The 16,579-nt window shown below is 43.0% G+C and overlaps 1 protein-coding gene across 1 annotated transcript; it reads right to left on the reverse strand.

The window, feature by feature from the left end:
* Nucleotides 1-604: 604 nt before the first annotated feature.
* On the reverse strand, nt 605-16,424 carry noxred1 (NADP-dependent oxidoreductase domain containing 1). The gene is made up of 6 exons (XM_041214842.1): nt 16,214-16,424; nt 10,214-10,413; nt 7,530-7,710; nt 5,933-6,090; nt 4,239-4,482; nt 605-1,570 (listed from the first exon to the last, which is right to left on the reverse strand). The coding sequence occupies exons 1-6, from the start codon at nt 16,387-16,389 to the stop codon at nt 1,408-1,410; spliced, it is 1,122 nt and encodes a 373-aa protein (XP_041070776.1). The 5' UTR covers nt 16,390-16,424; the 3' UTR covers nt 605-1,407.
* Nucleotides 16,425-16,579: the final 155 nt, after the last annotated feature.

Below are 16,579 nucleotides of genomic sequence, written 5' to 3' on the forward strand. Positions count from 1 at the left end.
TGTGCATGTCCACCGGTCCCTTAAGGTAGCAGGACAGGTAGATAAGGTGGTTAAGAAGGCATATGGGATACTTGCCTTTATTAGCCGAGGCATAGAATATAAGAGCAGGGAGGTTATGCTGGAACTGTATAAAACACTGGTTAGGCCACAGCTAGAGTATTGCGTGCAATTCTGGAATCCGCATTATAGGAAGGATGTGATTGCACTAGAGAGAGTGCAGAGGAGATTTACCAGGATGTTGCCTGGGCTGGAGAGTTTTTGTTATGAGGAGAGATTGGATAGACTGGGGTTATTTTCCCTGGAGCAGAAGAGATTGAGGGGGGGACATGATTGAGGTGTATAAAATTATGAGGGGCAAAGATAGGATAGACAGGAAGGAACTTTTCCCCTTGGTGGAGGGATCAATATCCAGGCGGCATAGATTTGGGGTAAGGGGCAGGAGGTTTAGAGGGGATGCAAGAAAGAATTTTTTTCACCCAGAGGGTGGTGGGAATCTGGAACTCACTGCCTGAAAGGATGGTAGAGGCAGAAACCCTCATAACATTTAAGTATTTGGATGTGCACTTGCGATGCCATGGCATTCAAAGCTATGGGCCTAGTGCTAGAAAATGGAATTAGAATAGTTAAGTACTTGGTTGACCGGTGCAGAGTCGATGGGCCGAAGGGCCTTTTTCTGTACTGTAGACCTCTATGACTCTATAACAGAATGGAGAAGAGGCTGTTTGAATGCCCCTTCCTTCCATGGCAGACACCCGCCCCACTGCCCATCCCCTGAGGCCTTTAGTGCCACTTCCCTGGAGTACAGGTGGGGTAGATAGGAGGGGTCCTAGGCCCTCCCACCCTTTGCATGTAGGGGTTGGGTAAAGAATGGACAGAGCTCACTTGAAAAAAAATCTGAAATGAATCATCTCCAGTTTTGCCCTGATTTCATTAGCCAATGATCAGCAACTGACCTGGGCAAACTCACATTTGTTAACACAGTGCAAAGTGTGCTCCCCGCAACGTCCAATATCAAAGAGAATATTCTAACCTGAATCCTATCACTAATCGCCATCATCTGAATGAAAAGAGTCGCCAACTTTAATAAATAGCCATAGATTCTGCAGCCAAGGGGTGTGAACTCAATCTGAATAGATGAGGAACAGAATATTCCAGGAAGCAGGGAAGGGAGGTAATGGTAGCCAATTCAATAGGGAGCTGGACAGATTACTGATCAGCAAAGTAAGTGAGGGGTACAGATGTATAGAATGGGATTTTTGTACATTGAGACTGATCATTTAGTTAATTTCAATAATTGTCTTTCTGGTCCATAAATTCCTCTCGATGGTGTGAACATGTAGCATCAGAGTGGCACTGAGGACCTCTGGATCAATCACTCAGCTGTTGCCCATCTCGCCTTAGAGCAATTCAGTGTCTGCAGCAGTCATCAAGATCAGATGGGGACTTCTTTAACATAGACATACGGTATGTGAAGCTGAGGTGATGCTTCAGGCGTGGATGTAATACGAAGAACCTTGTGAGGGGTGTGTCTCTCATGGACACCGAAGACAGGTCGAACCAGGGGAATGGGCTGGGAAGAGATATTTTTGAAAAAACACGTGATTTTAGCAGAAACCTTTGAAAACACCAACAGGAAATAAGCAAACTGCTCAACAGATCCTCTACATTTCCCCTCTTCTCCTAGAAATGCTGCTTGGGGTATTGTTCCCACAAGTCCTCCTCATGTGTGAGCCCAGGGAATGGGTGACTTTGTGACTATATCACAAGTGAGCTTGATATCCGAAGTTGGTCAATGCCAGCAGCAGCGACTGGAAGCAGGAGCCCAGGCTGTGATTTCCCACTGCTCCCTTCCTATTCCCAGGAAGTACAGAGCAACTGGGGCTCAACACCCTGACTGAGCAGAGCTAAGGGGCACGGGGACAGGGTGTGAACATGGGAAACAAAAACAGAATTACCTGGAAAAACTCAGCAGGTCTGGCAGCATCGGCGGAGAAGAAAAGAGTTGACGTTTCGAGTCCTCATGACCCTTCGACGAAGGGTCATGAGGACTCGAAACGTCAACTCTTTTCTTCTCCGCCGATGCTGCCAGACCTGCTGAGTTTTTCCAGGTAATTCTGTTTTTGTTTTGGATTTCCAGCATCCGCAGTTTTTTTGTTTTTATCTCTGTGAACATGGGAACCTTGTCAGTGAGCTCCCCAAGCTCTGAATCAGCAGAATCATCTGGGAGCTGATGCTCCAATCTTTGAAATGGTTCTTATTTTCTTTCTACTGTCTCTAATCTTCTCCATGATCTGGCCTACATGTGACTCCAGGTCCACAGCAATGTGGTTGACTCTTAACTGCTCTCTGAAATGGTCCAACAAGCCACTCAGTTGTATCAAACTGCTAAAAAGTCAATAAGGAATGAAAGGGGCTGGACCACCGGGCATTAACCCAGGCACCGGAAACAACAACATCAAACTCAGCCCTGTTCACCCTGCAAAGTCCTCCTTACTAACAACTGGGGGCTCGTGGCAAAATTGGGAGAGCTGTCTCACAGACTAGTCAAGCAACAGCCTGACATAGTCACACTCATGGAATCATACCTTACAGATAATGTCCCAGACACCACCATCACCATCACCATCCCTGGGTATGTCTTGTCCCACCGGCAGGACAGACCCAGCAGTGTTGGCGGCACAGTGGTTATACAGTCAGGAGGGAGTTACCCTGGGGATCCTCAACATTGACTCTGGATCTCATGAAGTCTCATGGCATCAGGTCAAACATGGGCTAGAAAACCTCCTGCTGATTATCACGTACCGCCCTCCCTCAGCTGATGAATCAGTGCTCCTCCATGTTGAACACCACTTGGAGGACTGAGGACCTGCAAGTCTGAGGGTGGTAAGGGTACAGGATGTACTCTAGGTGGGGGACTTAAATGTCCATCACCAAGAGTGGGTCGGTAACACCACTACTGAGTCTTAAAGGACATAACTGCTAGACTGGGTCTGTGTCGGGTGGTGAGGGAACCAACAAGAGGGAAAAACATACTTGACCTCATCCTCACCAACCTGCCTGCCGCAGAGGCATCTGTCCATGACAGTATCGGTAGGAGTGACTACTACACGGTCCACGTGGAGACTAAGTCCCATCTTCACATTGAGGATGCCCTCCATCGTATTGTGTGGCACTACCACCCTGCTAAATGGGATAATTTCAAACAGATCTAGCAGCTGAAGACTGGGCATCCATGAGGCGCTGTGGGCCATCAGCAGCAGCAGAATTGTACTCAACCACAATCTGTAACCTCATGGCCTGGCATATCCCCCTAATTTATCATTACCACCAAGCCAGAGATAAACCCTGATTCAATGATGAGTGCAGGAGGGCATGCCAGGAGCAGCACCAGGCATACCCAATGGGGTGTCAACCTGGTGAAACTACATCACAGGACTACTTGCGTGCCAAACAGCATAAGCAGCAAGTCATAGACAGAGCTAAGTGATTTCACAACCAACGGATCAGATCTAATAAATCCAACAGGCATTCAGGAGAAACTTCTTTACCTGGAGAGAGGTGAGAATGAGGCACTTGTCACCACTTGTCTATGTTACACCTTCTCCAGTGTTGTTGAGGTGAGTAGCATAGATAGTGTTGGAGGAATCTGGGACATTGGCTGTAATGTGTGATTCTATGAGTTTGATTCTGTCAGGCTATGCTTGACTATTCTGTGGAACAGCTCTCGCAATTTTGGCACAAGTTCCCGTATGTTAACAAGAAGAGCTATGCGGGGTCAGCTGGGCTGGGCTGGGTCTGCCTTTGTTGTGTTCAAATCCAGCGTCTAGGTGAATGCAGGGAGTTCCATCTGGTTTTAATCTTATGCTTTTTCATAGCAGTTTGAGTGGCTTGCTAAGACATTTCAGAGGCTAGTTATCATTACTGTGGATCTGGAGTCACAGAGAGGCTACACTGTGTAAAGGCAACAGGTTTCCTTCTCTAAAGGACATTAGTGAACCAATTGGGTTTTTATGACAGTTTAATAGCTTCACGGTCCCTTTTACTGACAACAGCCTATTATTCAATTAACTAAGTTCAAATTCTGTTATGGTAGAATCTGAACTCACATCTCCAGATTATTAACCTAGGCCTCTGGACAACTAGTCCAGTAACATAATCATTACGCTCGTGAATCCCCAATCCCATGTAATTACAGACATTCCATTTTGCCAATTATAAATTCATGAGATACAACATACCTGCTATGCGTCAGTGATTGTACGCAGGATGCATTGACGAAGCTTTCACAAACAAATAAAGTTGGGCTGTCCAATGCTTCCACACCATGTGAAGGGCTGAATAATAGGTCATTAAGCATGTCCAGTGAGAAGTTATGTGGCACTTTTAGTAAGTAGCAGAAGTTCAGAACAGAATACAAAACTTCTTCAAACCACTTGAGGTCCACACATGACAAACTGTGAGGATCAGGGGTAAATTCAGAACCTATCCAACAACCGAGGATGGAAATATCAAACAAGGCAAAGTTACAGACACCGTTTAATCAGATATTCAGAAGGCATTTGATAAGGTTCCATGTATGAGGCTTTTAAAATAGATAGCTACCTTAAAGCTTTATCTCCCTGTGAATCTTCTCCCTTTTCTCCTCACCCACAGTCAATAACGCAAGGTGCACCTCACATGTGTCAACAATCTGTTTCACAATGGATGGTGTTACAGCCAAATACAATGGGGTCCCCACCAGATGTTAACATAAATGGGATCACTGGATAACAACGAAAAGCAATAACTCTGACTGATCTACACCCTTAACCCAGGATTGCCGGGGTCAATTTTAATGCTCAACCACTGCTCTGACTAAGATCAGCACAAACCAGTAATCAAACCTGGTACTTTCTTGTTCGCATGGCTGAGCACTGTACTGAGTGAATTGGTGAGCTTCTAAAGAAGATAAAATTGTATGTAGTTAAAGACAGTTATGGGATTGGGTAGTAAGAAGTTGGTCTGGGGTTTGGCAGCAAGGGATGAGTGATTCATTTAAAACAGGGAGAACACCTCTCCCCCAGTCAACTGGAATGAATGGGATTAACTATGGTTGGGAACAGTAACACTTGCTTTTTCCAGGAGCAATGCTATAATCTCCAGGAAACCATATCGCAACAATAGTTGTTAATCTTACTTGCTCCACAAGTGATGGTGTAACCTCCTTCAGCTAGTTACAACAAACAGACTGTCCCTGTGTGTGATGATATCGTCGTGTATGATGACCTCACTCTCCCTGCGCCACAGCGCTGCTGGTCTGCTGAGTCTTGTGTGTGGTTTTCTTGGCCTCCAGCGGTAGCCATTCTACTAATTCTGTAATCTCCCCATAATCCTAAAAACCACTGAAATCTCTGCACTCCTGTAATTCTAGCCTCTTGCACATCCCTGATGTTAATCGCTCCATCCATTAGTGGACGTGCTTCAGTTGCCTGGGTCCTAAGCTCTGGAATTCTCTCCCTAAACTTATCTGCTTCTCTCTCCTCCTTTACGATGCTCTTTAAAACTTACCAAACATTTGGTGATCTGTCCTGATGCCTCTTTCTGTGACTCAGTGTCAATTTTTATCTGAAAATGCTCCTGTGAAGCACTTTGGAATGGTTTTGCTACCTTAATAATGCTAAATAATCGCAAGTTGTTGTAATGTATTTAAGATTACTGCGTGAGCTGTTCTTGAGGGAAAACTGTGTGACACGTTGAATTCTCCCCCCCACCTCCCCCCCAACAACAATGCCCCACCTTTGCTTGTCTGGTCTGCAGTTCCCTAGCAGCAAAGTTCATGAGGGATATGATATGTTGGGGAACACCAGTCAATTCACACACTAGATTAGGGACTTTTTGCCACACCTCAGTGCGCACTCTGAGGAAAAACCAATGTGGCTTCCCCATTACTTACTATCCTCCTTAAATGGCGATGTCACTTCAATTACTTCCTGAGTCTGTAAGGCTTCAACAGGGCTTTTGCCGGTGCCCCACAGCTTAGACCAGGTACCACTTCTGTGGATGAAATAATGCGGCCTCACTATAGTGCTGTGCGCCAGGAGGTTCTTGAGCCTGGAAAAAAAGAAAGCAATACCGATCTCCATATTTCGGTAAACACCAAAGCCAACACAAGTGAGAGATTTATAGACAAGTTCAAAATCGAGGGTTTTGACAGGGTAACTAAGGCAAAACTGTTTCCAGTGACAGGACGATCAGTGGCCAGACAATACAGTTTGAATATAATTGGCAAAAGAACTGGGGAGAAAGGGAAATAAGAAGAATTTTTTTATGCAGTGAGTTATAATCTGGAATGAATTTCCTGAAAGGGCAAAAATGTAGGTTAGTACTAACTTGCACAACAAATTTGGATAAATATTTTAAAAACATACAAATTGCAGAGCTATGGGGAAAAAGCAAGGGAGTAGAACTAACTGGATAGCACGTTCAAAGAGCCAGCACAGGCACAATGGGCCGAATGACCTCCTTCTCTGCTGTAAGATTCTATGATTCTTCGAATAACGGAGACAGACAGATTAGGATCCCACATCAGATTCTGATCAGATTTATAATCTCAGCTGCAAACCCTCATTAATATAGAATGGCAGTGGGTTTGACATTCCCCAATCTCACTGACCTCCCAATCTCTATGTCCATGATCTCCAACTCATCAAGAACTCCGCTCCCACATACTACACCACTGAGTTTTCCTCATTTAGCAGATCTCCAATGGTTCCACATCTATCAGAACGTTGACTTTCAAATTCTCCTCCAAATTCCTCCATTGTCTTGCTGCACCGAATCGCTCTAGCCTCCTGCAAAACTGCCCCTCTGCTCTCCCAGTTGTAGTCTCTGAGAGGTCTGCCCTCTCTCCATTCTGGCACAGGTGGCATATCAAACTCATGCTGCGCTCTGGGACACTTCCCTCGAACCCTAGTCCTCCTTCAACAGCCTATCCACCTATTTGACCACTTCATCCATTTTCAGTCCAATGTTGGGGTCATACATTGAACTATTAAGTACCTTAAATACCACGGGTTATGTAATTGGATATTTTGTGACAGTCTGCTCATGCCCACAAACCTTGCTTTCACTGAAATGTCACGCTCAGTCTATGAGCTGTTGCAGGTCAAAGGCCAGGCTGTTACGAAAGAGAGATCAAAGATATTGTATGGAAGCACCCCAAATTGATTTCAACATTTTCAAAGTGCCTGGCCTCAGGAGGGAATAATCTGCATCAAGTCATTTTGGAGATAACCATTAGGTTATCATAACCATAGTCTCCAGGCTCGCCTCCAACTCATGCACCATCCTGTCTTGGAACCAGATCACCATTCCTTCACTGTCACTGAGTCAAAACTCCTTCCAACAGGACTGTGGGTGTACCTACACCAGATAGATTGCAGTGGTTCAAGAAGATGGCTCACCACCACCTTCTCAAGGGCAATTAGGGATGGGCAACAAATGCTGGCCTGTATTATGAGACTCCCGTACTGTGTGAATGCAGGACTGACCTGGCCACGGGCACTGCGGTTACGAAGCTATACACAATACAGGACTTGGAGATGCAGCCCCGGATCTGGGAAGAAACAGCGGGTAAGTGTGACGGCAGACAGCAGAGAAACATCACATCCACTGAAGTGGCTAGTCGTTTGTTGTCATAAATACACTTGATTCCCAAGTCTGTCAGGTCATCTGAAACAGAAAGGAGTTGGCATGGCATCATAGGAGGCTCTTCAGCCCGTTGGATCTCACTGAACCAGAATTCTAACCCTACCATCCCTCCATTCAACTGCTTCTTAAATGAATCCAGTATCCTGGAGCCAGTGCTGAGCAAACCAATCGGGAGGCCCAAACTGGAGGCATGCAGGGTCACAATTTGAAACTCACCAGGCCTTTCCCAACAGCACATTTTCCCCGGGTGGGAAACATGACAGGTTGTGACCCGTTACTCATGTAAGCTGATGTGGGGGTTACCATTTAAATGTCTGCTGCAGATGCATTTTTCCCTGACATTAGCATTTTCCTCAAGGCAGGTGGATTCCTGAAGGGTGTCAGGGACAGGTAAGTCAATTCATGAACCTTGGGGTAAGCCTGCTGTGGATTTGGGAATCTTTTGATAGATAAGTTTAAAAAGTCTTGCCAACTTCCAATATCATAATGTAATGGCGTATGAAGATTTAAGTATGCTTTTAAAGCAGTGATCATTGGCCTCTGTCCTTAAAAGGTAAGTGACCATTAAATTGACCAGCATTTTGTCAGTGTTCAAATGCATTAGAGTACTTTATCCAATGGATAAAGTTCTCTTTTATTTTCAACAGTATTAGGAATCTCATTTAACTGGGGCATTTAGAAACTCTGGTTTGAGTTTTACATTGATTTAACATCAAGAGATCTGTTGAAACTTTCATTCATCATCTTCGCTACCACCCTTGTATGCATTGAGTTCTAGGTCATTACCACTCTCTGAGTAAAAAAGGTTCTTCTTCACATTCTCCCCTGCATCTTTTATCCTTAAACCTGTATATCCTAGTCTTGCACCATCAGCTAATGGAAACATTATATTTGTCTACCTTATCTAAATCTGTCATAGACATGGGCACCTCTATCAAATCTCCCCCAAGAAACCCCAGCTTCTACAATCTAACTTTGTGGCTAAAATATCTCATCCCTGGAACTATTCTGGTAAATCTCCTCTGCACCCTCTCAAGGACACTCACATCCTTCCTGAAGTGTGGTGACCAGACCTGGACAGAATACTCTAGTTGTGGCCTAACCAGGACTTTATAAAGGTTCAGCATAAACTCCTTGCTTTTGTATTCAATGCCTCTGTTTATGAAGCTTTGCTAATTACTATTTCAAAATGCCCTGCCACATTCAAAGATCTATGTACTTGCAAATCCCGGTCCCTCTGTTCCTGCGCTCTTTGGAACAGGACCATTATATCTATTTTGCCTCTCCAAACCCCTTCTGCATCACGTTACACTTCTCTGTATAAAATTCCATCTGTCACTTGTCTGCCTGTTCTTCTAGCCTATGTCATGTTGCAGGCAATTCGTATCATCCTTACTGTTTGACACTCCTCCATGTTTGGTATCATTGGCAAATTTTGAAATCTTACTCTGAATTCATTAGATATATATCAAGAAAAACATTGGTCCTAGCACCGAACCTTGGGGAACACCAATGAAAAACAAATATTTACCACAACTTGTTGCTTTCTATCCTTAAGGCATTTTTTTCTCCAAGTTGACACTGACCCTTCTACTTTATGAGCGTCAATTTTGTGTGGTACTTTCTCAAATGCTTTCTCAAACACTTCTTCTGTAAACACAGATACAAAGAAATCATTAAGTATTCTAGCCTTGCCCAGCGCCTTGAAGTATATATATAATATATATCACTCTTTTTGTTCCTAATAGGACCCACACCACCTCTTACTACCTGCTTACTATTTCCAAGCTAGAAGATGATTTTTGGGTTCCCTTTTAAATAGACTGTATTTGATTCTCATACTCTTTCTTTGCCATTGCCAGTCTTATTTTCCTCTTCTCTTTGCCTCTCAACTTATTGTATTTGACCCGGTTCTCTCCTGAAGAATGCATCTGACATGCATCATATCCCCTCTTTTATTGTTTCATCATATTCTCTATCTCCCTCATCATCCAAGCAGTTTTGTTTCCCTACCCGTTGCCCTTCTTGGAATGTACCTAGTTATAGCTGAAACATTCCCTTCTTAAACATCACCTCAGTACTGCTACTCCAGTGGTGCTGCAATCCCTAACTACTGCTTCTCTAGTGGTGCTGTACTTCCTCAGTACTGATCCTCCGACAGTGCGGTGCTCCCTCAGTACTGACCCTCCAACAGTACTGACCCTCCGACAGTGCGGTGCTCCTTCAGTACTGACCATCTGACAGTGCAGCACTCCCTCAGTACTGACCATCTGACAGTGCAGCACTCCCTCAGTAGTGACCCTCCGACAGTGTAGTGTTCCTCGGTATTGCACTGGGAATGTCAGCCTTGATTACGTTTCCCAGCTGTGTAGGCAGTGAATTTCTGTTTCTTTATTCAGAAATCCTGCTCAGCTTTCTTAAAATAGGTTAAGCAACTTAGAGAATTCCTATACAGGTTCTTTTCTTTTAGCTCTTGCATCAATCTAAACATTATTAGCACTTAATTTGTTTACAAGAAACATACTGAGCTTTTCTGGTCTCCTGGTAGAGACAGTGATGCACGCTGCATTCAGATCCGTCAGTTGAAGTAAGGATAACACCAGCTGCTTCCCGAAGTGGCCACACCCCAGCACCCCGATTTTCAGGGAGCCTCCAATGGATTTAAGGATCTCGTATTTAGCCAGCCAGGAGTGGCAAAAGAAGGCTTTATCCAGAATCTTGCATCTGTAAAAATTGGAAACCTCAGTTAGCTTGCTTTGAGTATTGTGTTACATTGAAGTACACAGATTTTACAGGATCATTCAACACATGTTGGTGTTTATGCTCCACACAAGCCTTCTCTCCTCCTCTTCATTTCATTCTATCAGCATATGGTTCTATTCCTTTATCTCTTGTGACTTATGTAGTTTTGCCTTAAATGTATTTATGCTATTTGCCTCAACCTTTCTTTGTGGTAGCGAGTTCCACATTCTCACCATTCTCTGGATAAAGAGGTTTTTCCTGAATTCCCTATTGGATTTCCACATCGTTACCTCTGGATCCTGAGGACTGATCCCTGGCCTCCTCCTATTTCACATCTACCTGCTGTTCCTCAACAACATGATCCAAAAATGCAGTGTCACGTATTCTGGCCATACCCAGCTCTCCCTCAGCACCATCTCTCCCAACCCACTCCACTGTCTCTAAATTGTCAGACTGCTGGTCTGACAGCCAGTGCTGGATGAACAGAAATTTCTTCCAATTAAATATTTGGAAGTCTAAAGCCATTAACTTTAATCCCTGCTACAAACTCTATTCCTAATAAGTTAATTTCCATCCCTTTCCCCGGCAACTGTCTGAGACTGAACCAGATTGTCCACAATCTTAGTATCATATTTGACTCATCTACATGCTCCCCTACAACGGAGTCATCCAAAAACATAGCGTCAGTTCACCCAAAGATGAGCTACCAACCACATATCTGCACCACCTCAGAAACATCACCAGACTCCATCTCTTCCTCAGCTCATCTGCTACTAAAACACTCATTCATGATTTTGTTACCTCCAGACTTGACAATTCAACACACTCTTGGCTGGTCTCCCATGTTCTACCCTCTGGAAACTTGAGGACAACTAAAGCTATGCTGCCTGTCTCCTCACTCGCACCATGACCCACTCAACTACCATCCTTGTGACCTACACTGGCTCCAGGTCTGGCAATGCTACGATTTTAAAATTCTTATCCTTGTTTTTCAAATCCCTCCATGGCCTCACACCTCCCTATCGATTAATAAATAATTAACAAGTAAATAATGAATTATAGCCAAAAATTTTTAAATCCCATGAATAATAACTAATGATCAACTAGAATTCACATGTAATCAGCAATAATGAATCAATTAATAGCAATAATGAACTAAGAAATTATTTATTGCTAATGATTTATCAGTTGTTCGCTGTTATCAATTAATTGTTTTCATCAATGTGTCATGCCTAGCCCAGGCATGTTATATTGTGAACTTTCGGTGAATACTTTTAAAAATTGGACACAAACAAGCTGTTACGATAACTCTCACAATCATGTAACGTTTGGCATTTGGACTACTGATAGTATCTATCTCCAGCGAATACCTAATTAAATATGGGCATAGATGAGGGTAGTTCACAGCCATCTGTTGAATTCACACATCTTTTGTTTAAGGATGGGCCAACACCTAAAGATTATGGAGTTTCCAGACTACCTGTCTCCATGTTTCATACTGAACAAAAGGGAAAATCGAAACTCAATGACCACTATCAACTTCCCAATGTCTCACAGTAGCTTCCTAAATCCAAACTAGACTGGCTGGGCTTCATATCTGTTAACCCACTGGTCATGTGATCGAAAATGATTTTGGTTATTGTACCTTTGTTACCCCTGGACCCTGCAGATCCATCAGAACCATTAGTCCTCAGCCAGTCTGAGAACCTGACTCTGGAAACTAGCTGCAAGTCATCAAGCAACGAAAGTCCTTAACCTGTTCCAGTTTCAAAGTTCACATGAGAACCAATCTCCTCGATATTCAACTACAAGGAACGTTGTAACCTGCAGTGAACCTTTCGCTTTACACAATCATCAATTCAACTTTAAATCATTCAATCTATTCAACAAACCACAGACCTGCCATGTGGGACACTGGAAATTGTAAATCAAGAGACTGAACTGAATGTGATCTGTAAAAGTGCACTTTATCTGTACATAATCTTCATGGACGTGTGTGTGTGTGTCTGTGCGTGTGTGTGCGCGCGTGCGCGAGACTGAATATGTGATATTGTGTTAATTTAGGGATAGTGTGTGAAAATAAATAACCTTCCTTATTTTAAACCCATGAATGCTTGCTGCTGAATTATTTAATTGGAATATGCACTCCAAGGGTAAGAAAAGACACACCTTTTTCCATTCAAGACATACTCATCATGGGCAGTAAGAGATCAAGTACATCTGTCCATGACAAATGTTATTCTTGATTATTTATTTGGTGTTTTAATTTGATTATGTCTGCTGGGTTATTATTAATCATTATTAGCCTGTTGTTAATTTTTTAATTTATTATTTGGGTATTATTTATTAATTGATTATTAATTGGTGCTTGTTTATCCTTTGATTAGGTGTTTTGTTATTAATTGCTGGTCGATTGGGAGGTGGGAGACCAGCTGCTGCTGTGATACTCAAGTGTATTCAATTTGGATTCATGTCGTTAGTAAGTGCCATTTTAATGCTGCCTGGTCTGCTGTCTGTTTCCAGCATTTTCCGTTTATATTATTTTCTTGTTGGTTTCATTCTTGTTATTGCAGAAAAGCTATCAGTTTGTCGTTATTTAAAATTATGAGGAAGATGTAATTTTGTAAATTCTTTGTGTGATTAGATAACACTGAGAAACTGGGCTTGGTCTGCACGGCTTGTAAAATATTCTCCAGAATGTCATGTTCAAGTGAGTACTTTTTAGTAGAACTGGAAGGAAGAAAACTAGTCTGTTCACAGAATTGTTACAGTGCAGAAGAAGGCGATTTGGCCCATTGTGTTTGCACTGGCTCTCCAAGCGAACATTATGACTCCGTGCCATTCTCCTGCCTTTTCCCTGTACCCCTGCACATTGTTTCTATTTAAATAATCATCTAATGCCCCCTTGAATGCCGCGATTGAACCTGCCTTCACCACACGTCCAGGCAGCGCATTCCAGACCCAAACCACTCGCAATGTGAAAAGGTTTCTTCTCATATGGCATTTACATTTTTTGCAAATCACTTTAAATCTGTGCCCTCTCATTCTCAATGCTTTTACAGGCGGGAAAAGTTTCTCCCTGTCTACTCTGTCCAAGCCCCTCATAATTTTGAGCACCTCTATCAAATCTCCTCTTGGCCTTCTCTTCTCCAAGAAGAACAGTCCTAACCTCTCCAATCTATCTTCATAACTCAAGTTTCTCATCCCTGGAACCGGTCTCATAAACCTCTTCTGCACACTCTCCAATGCGATCGCATCCGTTCTAAAGTGCGGTGCCCAGAACTGTACACGATGCTCCAGCTGAGGTCCTATACATGTTCAGTATTACCTCCTTGCTCTTGTACTCTATGCCCCTATTCATAAAGCACTATTCATACTGTATACTTTATTAACTGCTCTCTCCACCTTACCTGCCACCTTTAATGACTTATACACATATACATCCAGGTCCCTCTGTTCCTGCACCCCTTTTAGAGTTGTACCCCTTATTTTATATTATCTCTTCATGTCCTTCCTCCAAAATGAATTCCCCCACACTTCTCCGCATTGAACTTCATCTGCCCACCTATCTGCCCACTCTACCAACTTATATGAAGTTTTTTTAAAATATTCCAATAGTAATACATTGAACAAATTAAACATCTAAATATGGTAAGACTGCTGTTAACACTGATTTGGCCAGTAACTGTTCGTGTTGGATCTGACCTGTGGACTGATATCGGGTATGTCTGCTATTAACAGATAATCTTCAACCACTTTATCGTTAGTTTCTCGCATCACTCACAAAGTCCTCAGATTGGAAGTTGTTCACTTTGGCAGGAAGAACAAAAAAGCAGAGTATTACTTAAATGGAGAATGGCTGCATAATTGAGGTGCAGAGGGATCTAGGTGTTCTAGTACATGAGTCACGAAAAGTTAGTATGCAGGTACAGTAAGTAATTAAAAAGGGCTAATGTAATGCTATCTTTTATTGCAAGAGAGATTGAACATAAAAGGATGTTATGCTTCAGTTATACAGGGGATTGGTGAGACTGCATCTCGAATACTGTGTGCAGTTTTGGTTTCCTTATTTAAGGAAGGACGTAAATGCATTGGAGGTGGTTCAAAGCAGGTTTACTGGATTGATACCTGGAATGAAGGGGTTGTCTTATGAGGAAAGGATGGACAGACCGGGCTTGTTTCTACTGGCGTTTAGAAGAGTGAGGGGTGATTTGATTGAAGTATACAAGATCCTGAACGGCCTTGACAAGGTGGATGTCGAAAGGATGTTTCCTCATGTGGGTGAGTCCAGAACTAGGGGACACTGTTTTAAAATTAGGGGTCGCCCTTTTAGGTCAGAGATAAGGAGAAATTATTTCTCTCAGAGGGTTGAGCGACTTTGGAATTCTCTGCCTCAGAAGGTAGTGGAAGCGGGGTCACTGAATATTTTTAAGGCAGAGGTAGATACATTCTTGTTAGGCAAGGGAATCAAAGGTTATCTGGGTTAGATGGGAATGTGGAAATCAAAACACAAGAAGATCAGCCATGATCTTATTGAATGGCAGAGCAGGCTCAAGAGGTCAAATAGTCTATTCCTGTTCCTATTTCTTATGTTCTTACTGCAATTTGAAGTGCCTGTTTCCCAAAAATCCTTATGCTTATTCATCATTAGAAAGTCCTTCATGTTATTATACAGCATTATAATTTAAGTTGGGAATTTTGTGATTACTAATCCATTTGAAAAAAGCTCCTCCAACCAAGAAAGTATGAAAACCACTGATTTATTAAATGGATATTATTGATTGATGTTAATTTATTTAGTAATTATAAGTTGGTGTGATTTGGGCAATGATACTGATTATTGATTGATTGCTCTGATTTGGGCAGTGATATTAATTATTGATTCCTGTGATATTGATTACTGATTGATTGCTGCGATTTAGGCAGTGATATTGATTATTGATTGCTGATATTGATTACTGATTGATTGCTGTGATTTGGGCAGTGATATTGATTATTGATTGCTGATGTTGATTACTGATTGATTGCTGTGATTTGGGCAGTGATATTGATTATTGATTGCTGTGATATTGATTACTGATTGATTGCTGCGATTTAGGCAGTGATATTGATTATTGATTGCTGATGTTGATTACTGGTTGATTGCTGTGATTTGGGCAGTGATATTGATTATTGATTGCTGTGATGTTGATTACTGGTTGATTGCTGTGATTTGGGCAGTGATATTGATTATTGATTGCTGTGATGTTGATTACTGTGATTTGGGCAGTGATATTGATTATTGATTGCTGTGATGTTGATTACTGGTTGATTGCTGTGATTTGGGCAGTGATATTGATTATTGATTGCTGTGATATTGATTACTGTGATTTGGGCAGTGATATTGATTATTGATTGCTGTGATGTTGATTACTGTGATTTGGGCAGTGATATTGATTATTGATTGCTGTGATGTTGATTACTGGTTGATTGCTGTGATTTGGGCAGTGATATTGATTATTGATTGCTGTGATGTTGATTACTGGTTGATTGCTGTGATTTGGGCAGTGATATTGATTATTGATTGCTGTGATGTTGATTACTGGTTGATTGCTGTGATTTGGGCAGTGATATTGATTATTGATTGCTGTGATGTTGATTACTGGTTGATTGCTGTGATTTGGGCAGTGATATTGATTATTGATTGCTGTGATGTTGATTACTGGTTGATTGCTGTGATTTGGGCAGTGATATTGATTATTGATTGCTGTGATGTTGATTACTGGTTGATTGCTGTGATTACCTGGTGGCTGTCAGGAGCCGGCAGTAGAAGGCGGCGTGTGCACAGCCGCAGACGGTCAGGCCCCATGCCCGGATCCGGACGGTTTCAGTGAAAGTTTTTTCCTCCTCGGTGAGCGGCGCCTCGAAGCCGAGAGACGGGAGGCGGTGAATCAGACTCAAGTAATCACCGGCCGCCATTACCCGAGTCCAGGGCTCGGAGCAAGGCCGAAGCCTCCCGGTCACCCTGGCAACGGCCCCTCCCCCTCCATCAACCCGGCAACGGCCCCGCCCCCTCCATCACCCTGGCAACGGTGCCGCCCCTTCCATTACCCAGTCAACGGCCCCGCCCCCTCCGCCGGCCTAGCAACGGCCCCGCCCCCATCCTCAG

The sequence above is a fragment of the Carcharodon carcharias genome, chromosome 20 (genome assembly GCF_017639515.1).
Source record: "Carcharodon carcharias isolate sCarCar2 chromosome 20, sCarCar2.pri, whole genome shotgun sequence".
Lineage (NCBI taxonomy): Eukaryota > Metazoa > Chordata > Chondrichthyes > Lamniformes > Lamnidae > Carcharodon > Carcharodon carcharias.

Excerpts from the sequence above, each read along its gene's own strand:
- noxred1 (XM_041214842.1), bottom strand. The coding sequence starts at position 16,389 with ATGGCGGCCGGTGATTACTTGAGTCTGATTCACCGCCTCCCGTCTCTC. Across the intron at positions 7,711-10,213 it reads CAGGAGACCAGAAAAGCTCA|ATGACCTGACAGACTTGGGA; the intron begins GTATGTTTCTTG and ends TTTCTGTTTCAG. Across the intron at positions 4,483-5,932 it reads ATCGCCATTTAAGGAGGATA|GTTCTGAATTTACCCCTGAT; the intron begins GTAAGTAATGGG and ends GTTGTTGGATAG.